The sequence below is a fragment of the Lycium barbarum genome, chromosome 11 (assembly GCF_019175385.1).
Source record: "Lycium barbarum isolate Lr01 chromosome 11, ASM1917538v2, whole genome shotgun sequence".
Lineage (NCBI taxonomy): Eukaryota > Viridiplantae > Streptophyta > Magnoliopsida > Solanales > Solanaceae > Lycium > Lycium barbarum.
Window position 1 is genome coordinate 8,369,963 of NC_083347.1, and position 10,940 is coordinate 8,380,902.

The following is a 10,940-nucleotide window of genomic DNA, read 5'->3' on the forward strand; positions in this document are numbered from 1 at the left end:
AAGAAAACCGAACCAAATGAAAATTGTTACAGTTCGGTTTCAGTTATCAATATTGACAAACCGAAAAACAGAACTAAACTTTTAAAAAATCGAATCAAACCAATTGATGCCCACCCGTATTCTTTAGAATATGATGATCATATATGAAACTTGTGACCATGTTATAAAGAACAGTTTTAAAAGTTGTCATTTTTGCAAATACCCCTTGGACGTAGGACTATTTGGATCGTGCTAAACTTGATCTCCAACGCACAAAAGCATATATACCAGTTATTATTGTTTTGTTTTTTTTTTTTTTTTTTTTTGACAATGTTGATAATGAATTAGGGGATTGGTTCATATATACCAGGTTGACCAGTAATGGAAGTGGAGATTGACTAACATCAAGCATTATGCAAACAAGTGAATAGTTCATGGGATGTAGTTACAACTACTGTACAATCTCTATTGCATAACTATTTGTATTAGAATTTAAATTTTAGACAATAAGGCTAATTATAAGGTTATTAGAAGCGATTGTTCATAATAAGTGAATTTTGTAATCTGAAATTAGAAAGTAATCTTCTACGGCACACTTATCTCATAAAAAATATGACTCTTTTCGTAAGTAGATATAAGTTAAATCAGTTGGATTACAACATTATTACTTTGGCAGTAGAGTTGGACAATTCATTCTTTCCTCATCTAAATTTTATCTCTTTGTAACAACATTGATTTATTTTGATGGTTAGTACTTTTTTTCCTTTTTCTTTTAAGTTCTACTCTATTTGGAAATGTAGCGCCTTTAGCCTTCAGAGATTTATTTTCTCGTTCAAGGAGGATAAACATATATGCGCCAAACAGTATGTGTTTGTAAGTAGCTCACTATGGTTCAACCATTTTATATGTCCACAATTTTCAATTCTTCATCGTCCAACACCTTCCACACGGTTAAATTCATAAGCAATTATTTTTAAGCCATAAAATTACAAAATTGCTAATGCTATAAAATTTCTTCACAAGTGTAACTTCGAACGACACTACAATACAGTTTCACACGTAAATTTTGGTTAACTACTTTTTTAAAAAATAGCATCAGAAAGTGACCAACAAACACTATTTTTACTCCCCCAACTCCTAAAAGGGGAAAAACAAGAAAGGAGGAGAAAGCCAATAATATACATTAATTCACGTTTGGGTGGTCTTTCAAAATTATAAATCAATTCAAATTAATTAATCTCCACATCCACCACAACCGCCACAACCACAGCCACCATCATCGCCACGGCCACGGCCACCGCAGCAACAATTTTGGTAAGTACCAGCATCTGTAGTAGTGCTGGTTCCAGTTGCTGCTCCACAACCGCCACCACCCTTGTCCCTATCACCGCTACTAACCACTGTCGCTGCCGCAGCACCACCAACGATGGAAGCTCCTCCGGCGCCTGCCAAAACAACCATATTCCCGTCTCGTAATCCGCAGGCCCCATTAGCTATTTCCACGTCACGTCTTTTATCCTTATCCAGCTGGCATCCGCGACATATCGCGCAAAAAATGACCAAAATGGGCATCACAAAAACGGAGAATATGATCGCAACTATAATGACCGCCTCCATAGTAAATACTAGTTTGAAAGGCTCGTTGGAATTGATCCACTAGGGGATTAACATTGTACGCAACATAAGCACCTGAAGTACTAAATGGAATAGGTATGCTTTACAACTACTACTTTTAGAAGTTATTTATAGTAAGCCACAGACCGATTATGATTGATCATTCTTTTTTTATTCTGAGGTGCAACATGACGAAGTTCATTAGTTTATAGCCCATAGGATTAGTATTTTTTATGCACACAAGTTGTAATTTTTTGGCTCTTGATAATCTTTCAATCAAATCACCAGCGCTTACTTGGAACTTTTCATTTCATTTTTAGTTCCTTTCAACTCCAATTCTTTCGCCTTAGTACTTCATCCCACTTTTATTGATGTCCTTTTATTTTTATTGGCTTGACCAATTAAGGAGTATCATGACTTGTTCTACTGAGTCTGAGCTCACATTTGGCCTGGTAGATGCTTGACATAAGATCATTTTATTAATCTATAATTTAAGTACCTTTCTTTCCAATTCGATAGGCGAGTCCGCCAAACAAGATGATGCAACCTTACTTCTGTGTCATACAATAGATCCTGACAAAGAAGTCCTAATCATCTCGATTAAGGCCTCATTTGTTTGTACTTATTGGAGGTCTGAATCTGAATGGTTTAGAGCTTATGCCATTAAGTGCATTTGTTTGCAATAAAATCTAAGCACTTATTGGGTCTGAATATGTCTTAATCATTAAGATCTTGAATCAAGTCTTAATATCATTAAGAGGTATTTTTGTATGGAAATATTTTACCACTAGCTTCGCCCCCAACCCCACCCCTCTACCTCAACCCCACCCCACCACCCATCCTCCACTCCAACCCCACCCCTCCACCTCAACCACACCCTCCACTCTAACCCCCCACTCCCCACCACCAATCCCACCCCACACCACCTACCCCCACTCCCCACTCCACCACCAAGCCCAACCCCACCACCAAACCCACCCCCACTCCCCACCTCCCACCACCAACCCTACCTCCACTACCTCACATCCCCATACCACTCACCCCAACCATCCACCCCCACTTACCACCCACCACGACTACAAAACATCTCCACCATTACTAGTGAACATAAATGTTTCTTTTTTTTTTATCAAATAATATTTTATTTTGTTAAATTTGTATTTATTTTCTAATATTTAGTTACTTTTTAATTTTAATTTTATATTTATTATATTTGAATAAATATATTATGCATATTCAGATGTTGAAAACCAAACAATCTTAATCATTCAGTGTTCAGACCTAGAGACTACATCTTAATCATTCAGATGTGCATTCAGATTCAGACGCCTTAATCTTAATGAAAACAAATGAGGCCTAAGGGTGTGTTCGAAAATCTAGTAACGGCACAATATACTAAGTGCAAAAACGTGATTGTTTCTCATATCCTAATAATTAGCGATTTAGGGGTGGTAAAATTAGTATATGAAAATATGATCTGTTCAACCCGCATATTTATTGACTCAGCCTATTTTGAGTTGTTCAATTAAGCCCATCTAAAAATTGGCTGACATATAACGGGTCATTTACAAGATTGTCCTTCGGTCATTTGCACGATTGTCCTTCAAAGGCATTGGTTGTCACACCTCGAACTTGGACCTAGACATAACACTGCACCCGGTGCCTAACTGCATGTGACCGAGCGAACCAACTGACTGACTGAATCAACATGTGCTACCTAAACATAACTGATAACATAAAACTAACACATGCTGATTAACTGGAAGTCTGACTAAAATATCATAATGCGGAAATACTTAGACAATTTGAAAATATCTTAAAGTAGCCAACATGGCTAAACCAAAACAACTGAACAACTAAGTATAGCTGCCAACAAGGCTAACATAACAAACATCTTACTGTCTGGACTGTGTCTATGAAGCCTCTAAGAATACTGAATAATAGAACTGTCTAAAAACTGAAATAACTGGATAGCTGACAACGCCTCGAAGGAATCTGGGGCTCACCAATAGCTGATACGTGCACTTCTAAATAGCTGAGTCGTCAACCTGTTGTTATACCCTATTTTAACCGAAGTCAAAATAGTTTACAACATCCCGATAATTCCGGGGTTAATTAAAGTGAGGGAGTCGCCACATAATTAATTATGGTGAATTAGGACACCTAAGGTTATTTAAAGTATTTATCTAAAGTTGATTTTATTTTAAAAGTCTACGAAACCGAAATATTCTAGGTAAGGGTTCAATTAACTTAGAAGAAAGGTATTAGGCATCCTCTAAATTCCATTAATAATGGTTAACCGACCGGACTAAAATTTAATTAGGCTAACACTATAGATGTAATATTTTAAATATTTAAGAAAATATCTTGTAAGTGTAGCTAAGGTTATAGATATATAATAATGTCATTTAAAATAGGACTCGTAGAATATAAGTGATGATGTATAAAATAATTGATTAGTTATAGATGAGGAGAGGAGATTAGTATTTAAAAGTGAAAAGCAATGACTAACTCTATGTATAAATCCAATTGGCGTTATAAAATGTGGTGCTGAACTAGCCCTTTAAAGTATATGTAATACAGTAGTATGAAAATTAAAGTGGATAGTTATGGAAGATTCATATTAAATCGGTAACTAGGGAAAAGAATACTTAATTTCTAAAAGATGAAAATATTCGAACGGATATAAAGAAGCTTCCCGGAACGCTTTCGCATTAAAGAGACATCATTCTATTTAAAATCATTCTCAGACTTGAAAATATCTTGCACAAGTTCAAATCAGTTTGGTAACTTGATTCAAAGTAAAAAAAAAAGCGTATGGCCATATTAATTTCAAATAAGAAGTCAGTTTAAAGAAAAGGGTTACAGTTAGTAAATGACCAAAGCTATAATGAAGTTAATAGATGGAAAATAGGATATAGTCGAACTTAAGGTTGCTAGGTTCGCATATCTAAAATGTCAAATCCTATCTTTGTTCAAGAAATGCTAATATATCCAAATGAGAAATTATGGATCAACTATAGACTTTTCTAAACACCTGAACAAAAATAGCATTCCAACACAAAGTAAAATACTTATAGTGAAATGTAACAGAATATTCATCACTTCCCTCGCCCCTCTTTCGAATTTTTGTCGGATGTAGTTGGAGAGGTCGAGAGAAGTAGATGGAAAGAGAATGAGGAGGAAATGCTGGTCTTCGCCTAGCGGTGATATCGTCGAGTCTCATTTTGAGACTCTTCGGCTCCGGTGTACATGCAAACAATAAAAGAAAATAGTTACAGAGAAGCAACACAAGGTAATAGTAGACAGAACAGCAACCACAAACAGCAATCTTTCCTCAAATAGGTATCAAAAACAAAGAGTCAATCCAGCCCAATATAGTAAACACTTGCTGCCAATTTGCGGCAGCCATGTTAATATAAAGCAGTGTTTTCAGCAGCCCTTTTTTTAAGAATGAAAATGCATCATTTCCATTGATGCTACTCGCTGGAGCAGCAACAGCTGAAGTGAAATCCACAGCAAAGGCTAAAACAATATTCTTATTCTTTAGTGGCCAAATAGTGAAACAGACAAATTTTCCGTCAATTCCAACATACCACCTTTGTTATCAGCTAAGTTTCTTGCTTAATCCTCTATTGTTATTGGACTAAACCCACTGAGAGACATCTACTTTATGCATTATTGGACAAAGAGAAAAATTATTAACCATGATTAATAAAACTTAATGCAGCAACACGAAGCTTAAGGAAAAGGCAAGCCTCACACGCTGATGTGGGCAGCCAACTCATAGATACACAAATTATTGGTCTCACATCAGGCAAATCAAACATGGGGGCAGATTCAATCAATTGCCACAAGGGTGATTCGTGTTATCCTCCTAAACATGCAACTTCACTACACAGTTACTTCAAACAAATTAGATAGGCGACAATCTAGATCCCCTAAAGGGAAGAGGTAAGCTCTACCAACTCTTTAACCAGCAAAGTAATTTATTCATGGTTCATATCAGCTTCTATCGGAGGGAATAACTGAAGGTAAGGCAATACTTATAAAAATCATTTTTAGTGATCCCAACTTAGAACGTACTAAACAATCAAGCCAGCAAAGGGGACTAAACTAAATATCAAATATAACAGCGTCACAATGTTGCAACAAATGCTTTATCTAAATACTCGAAATATGCTGAATTTAGCCCTTTAGGCATGTAGATACACAAAAAACCAAATTCAACTTTTTAAATCATAAGGCATGCTTTCAATAGATAGAAACAAATTAAAGTGTCTAAACATGTATCAAATCTAAACGAAACTTCATCTTGAAGAGAATGGCAAGTTTCTAATTATTTTTTTTTAGGTAAGAAATGGAGCCAATGCGATATGTAAACTAGTGCAGATTTTCAGAAAGAAACAGGGATAGCATATTTCCAATCAGATTCAATACTACTGTTTTAAAATCTTTCTTTAATCCTAAAAGGGAAGTGCTGAAATGGTCTGGAAACGTGAGTTTTACATGAAACTTGACATGGAACTTAATGCAAAATCATATGAAAGACCAAACAAGCTTACAAACTAATCATTAATAGCAAGCATAGGCGACATAACTAAATTACTGCTTTACTATCAATTAAGCATTCGTATATGTTAATCCCGATTAACAGAAAATTTCAACAACAGGCCAAAGAACAAAGCTGAACTAACACTCGATATCAACCAAAACAGATTAAGGCTAAAAAAAGAAAACTAAAGGATGAAATGTGGCTTTTAGGTCACCGATCTAAAGCTCAAACGTCGAACCCTTTGAACTCGAGAACGGATTCGAAACGCTCTGGTATTATAAAACCGGCGTTAATGAAAAATAGCATGGATGAGTCATTTTCATAATGGGCGATGGCATAAATGAGTCAAACTATTGATGAGTGGCATAAATGAGCCATTTCCCATAGTTCAATGACATAAAGGAGTCGTTTCCTATAGTTCGATGACATAAATGAGCCAAACTATTGACGAGTGGCATAAATGAGCCATTTCCGATAGTTGGGATAAATGGTCCCAAATTTACCTGGTGTAACAATAGGAGGCTGACCAAGAGGATATGGAAAAGGCTTGATAGGATCCTCATTAATGATGAATGGGCAAAAAAAATTCAAAACAACATGGTGAGGCATCTTGCAAGAACAGGATCGGATCATAGGCCACTTCTGTTCAAATTCAATGAAGACCAGCACTGTAACATCAAATATTTCAAGTTTTTAAACTTTTGGATCGATCAACCTGATTTTCGTCAATTGGTAGAGAAGTCCTGGAATGAACAGGTTAGAGGAAATGCAATGTGGATTCTTCAAGTTAAGCTGAAAAGACTGGGTAGAGTGCTTAGCCACTGGTCCAGACACAATATTGGAGATTTTCACGAAAAGGTTAAGAGTTGGGAAACTAGAATGGAACTGCTCGAAAATCAGGACATTATGAATAACTCCGATCACTCTAGAGAAGATCTCAACAAAGGTTATGCTGAATATGTCAGGTGGCTTAGTTTGCAGGATTCTCTTCTAACACAAAATGCTAAGCTTAGCTGGTTCAAAGATGGTGACAAAAACACTAAATATTTTCATAGTGTCTTGAGATTCAGAAGAAGGAAACTTGAAATTCTTAGAATCAAGAACCACCGAGGTAAATGGATTCAAGGCAAAGAAAAAATTGCTAAAAATGCGGTCAAACATTTTGGTAAGCAGTTCAATCTCAGCCTCAATCTAAAGCATCATAATACCATGGAGCATATTCCCAGGATAATAACCAATGAGGATAATGAGAATCTCACAAGAATGCCTGATAAGAATGAGATAAAAGCTGCGGTGTTTGGCATGAACAAAGATAGCAGCGCAGGCACTGATGGTTTTAATGGGCATTTCTACCAAGCTTGCTGGAACATCATAGAAGAGGATGTTGTGAACTTTGTTAGCGAATTCTTCAACGGCAAAAATCTTACCAGGTTCTACTCTCATACGTGTTTAACTCTGATTCCCAAAGTAGAGTCCCCCTCTAACTTCTCTGAATTTAGGCCTATTAGCCTCAGCAACTATTCGAACAAGATTTTGTCAAAGATCCTGGCCAACAGATTAAATCCCCTCCTTCCTAAACTCATCTCAGAAGATCAAAGTGGTTTTATCTCTGGAAGACTCATCACAGATAATGTGATGTTAACTCAAGAGGTAATCCACCAAATTTCTAAAGATAACAAAGGAGGAAATGTGGTGATTAAATTAGATATGGCCAAGGCCTATGACAGACTGGCGTGGCCTTTTTTGTTTAAAGTCCTTCTCAAATTTGGATTCAACTCTACTTGGATCAATCTCATTAACAGAAGCATTTCCAATGTTTGGTATTCTATTATTCTTAATGGTGTAAGACATGGATTCTTCAAGTCTTCACATGGTCTGAAACAGGGTGACCCAATATCCCCTTCCCTCTTTGTTATCGCTGCTGAATTTCTATCTCGGTCCCTCAATAGTCTGACTGATAATCAGAACTTCATCCTCTTCTCTATGAGCTCTAATGGCCCTCAAATCACTCATCTTGCCTATGCTGACGACATAGTGATTTTTAGTAGTGGTAACTCTAAATCCATCAACCTGGTGATGAAACAAATCAAGAGATATGAAAGGGCCTATGGACAATTAGTAAATGCCGAGAAAAGCTTCTTCTTGACCAGTCCCAAAACTTGTGCGTATAGGATTAATCGGATCAGAAATTGTACTGGTTTTATGAATAAGGATTTCCCATTTACTTACTTGGGATGCCCCATTTTTATTGGAAAAAAAAATCTGTTATTTTGATAACATGGTGGCCAAAATCATCAAAAGAATCAATGGATGGCAAGGTAACATGTTGTCCCATGGGGGAAGACAGGTGCTGATTAAAAGTGTTATTCAAGCTCTTCCTACCTACACCTTAAGTGCCATAGATCCTCCTAAGAAGACTCTGGAGATCATTGAACAACATATGAACAACTTCTTCTGGGGGGCCTCAAAAGGTAAAAGGAGATATCACTGGAGCTCTTGGAGTAATATGTGTTTTCCTAAAGATGAGGATGGGATAGGAATTAGAGGGATGCAAGAAATCTCATATACTTTGGCAATAAAAAGATGGTGGAGATTTAGGACCACCAAATCCATATGGGCTGATTTCTTAGTAGCTAAATATTGCAAAAGGAAACATCCAGTGGAAAAAAAATGGGTCCCTGGGAACTCACAAGCATGGAAGAGTATTTTGTTAGCTAGAGATAAGGCTGAAAAATGTATAACCTGGAAAATCAATAAAGGAGAATGCAATTTTTGGTGGGATAATTGGCTGGGTTTTGGTCCGTTAGCTGACTACTTCTCTGATTACAGGACTGGTGGTGGCAACAAAGTCATGGTCAAACACTTCCTGATAAACCATAGATGGAACATGACTAAATTGTATAATATGTTGCCTGGAGATATTGCTCTTCACATTAGCACAATTGACACTGGTCAAGAAGACAGTGACGATTATGTTATATGGGATAAAACAGAGAATGGCTGCTTTTCAAACACTTCAGCGTGGCACCTATCAAGAAGATATAGAACTAAGATGCCTTTTTTAAATAACATCTGGCATAGTTCTATCCCGTTTAAAATATCCTTTCTTACTTGGAGATTGATTCATAAGAAGCTTCCTTTCAATGAAGCATTGGCTAAATTTGGAAAACAAGGCTTCCCTAATTGTATATGTTGTACTATTCCTGAAAATGATTCCATTCAACATGTATTTGTGGAGGGACAAGCAGCTGATCATATTTGGCGATTTATTGGAGCCCCTTTGGGCATTAATCATCAACATATTCCTATTAATGGCCTGCTGCATCAATGGTGGAACCAAACAGCCAACAACAAGGTACACAAATTTATATATATAATTGCTCCTATTATGATATGCTGGGAAATTTGGAAAAATTGGAGTTCTTGCAGGTTTGGAGAGCAAAAACAATTCTCATTATATAGAATGGAAAATCAGACTGTATGGAACATCAAAACTGCACTAAACGATGTTGTCCCAAGCATTGACTTCGGTGGCAACTGGATCAGTACCTGTGCGACAGCGGAAAGAATTAAGCCAGTGCAAAAATATACCCCAATCTGCTGGAAAAAGCCGCAGCTGGCAAGTTTAAAGCTAACACCGATGGCAGCTTCTGCAGTACTACTAAAAGAGCTGGAATTGGAGGGATTATTCGAGATGAACACGGAAAGATGGTCATGGCATTCTCTATCCCAATAGAAGGTGAAAGCAGTAACCATGCGGAAGCCTTGGCTGTTGAGTTTGGAAGCTCCTGGTGCAAAATTAATGGCATAAATGATATCCAAATGGAACTTGACTCGCTAATCATTACCAACATGCTCACAAAACAGAATTTGGGAAACTTGAAGCTCAAGCACATAATCAACAAGATCCTAAAGAATGTGGAGGGCATTAATATTGAATTCCTGCACTGTTTCAGAGAAGCAAATTCTGTGGCGGACTACTTAGCTAAACTTGCTTCATCAAGTAGAACCAGGTCCGTATATTACTCTCACGATAGTTTACCTGGCGAGGCAAAGGGACTGGCTCAACTGGATCAATGGCAATTACCTACTTTTAGAAGAAGATTTGAGAAATCTAATTTCTTTGTTAGTTAATAACCCGTTTATATTACGGAAAGAGATTTATATAGGCTGCCTCTTTCCTTAAGATTGGCTTTCAATCTTCTTTTGTAGATTAGAGGTAAGGTTCCATGTCCCCCTCTAATCATTGTTATCTAATTACTTAAATTAACATGGTAGGGGTCAAGCCAAACCCCCCCACACCATAGGTCCACAGCCTAATGGTGATGGCTTATTTAAAAAAAAAAAAAAATATTATGACAGAGCAACATGAGATCATCAAGACAATGTCAAAGGCTGAATAAATTGGGAATAACCCAATGATTTCATGATGTGCTGCTAAGTACTTACTACTAATGCCGCATTTTTTTATTATTATAAAAATGTGTAAATTTAAATACACATCTTAAGATGCGCATTAAGATTTCCAAATATGAATACACATTTAAATATTAAAATATTATATTAAGACCTAAATACTAAATTAACCTAAAATATTTTAGAAACTTATATGACGATTGGTGTGGTGATGGCTATGGATGGTTGCTGTGAATGTCGATTGGGATGATGCTGGCTGATAGTGGTAGTTCTCGATAGTAACATCTAGTGGTGATGGTGGCTGTCAGTAGTGATTAACGTTAATTGTTGATGGTCGTCAATGTAGCTGGTTGTGGTGTTTGATAATTATGGTGGA

The 10,940-nt window shown here is 36.7% G+C and overlaps 1 protein-coding gene across 1 annotated transcript; it reads right to left on the minus strand.

Annotated features, from left to right (window-relative positions):
- Positions 1–1,212: 1,212 nt before the first annotated feature.
- LOC132619395 (uncharacterized) lies at positions 1,213–1,596 on the minus strand. Its single transcript, XM_060334315.1, has one exon. The coding sequence runs from the start codon at positions 1,594–1,596 to the stop codon at positions 1,213–1,215; it is 384 nt and encodes a 127-aa protein (XP_060190298.1).
- Between the last annotated feature and the right edge of the window lie 9,344 nt (positions 1,597–10,940).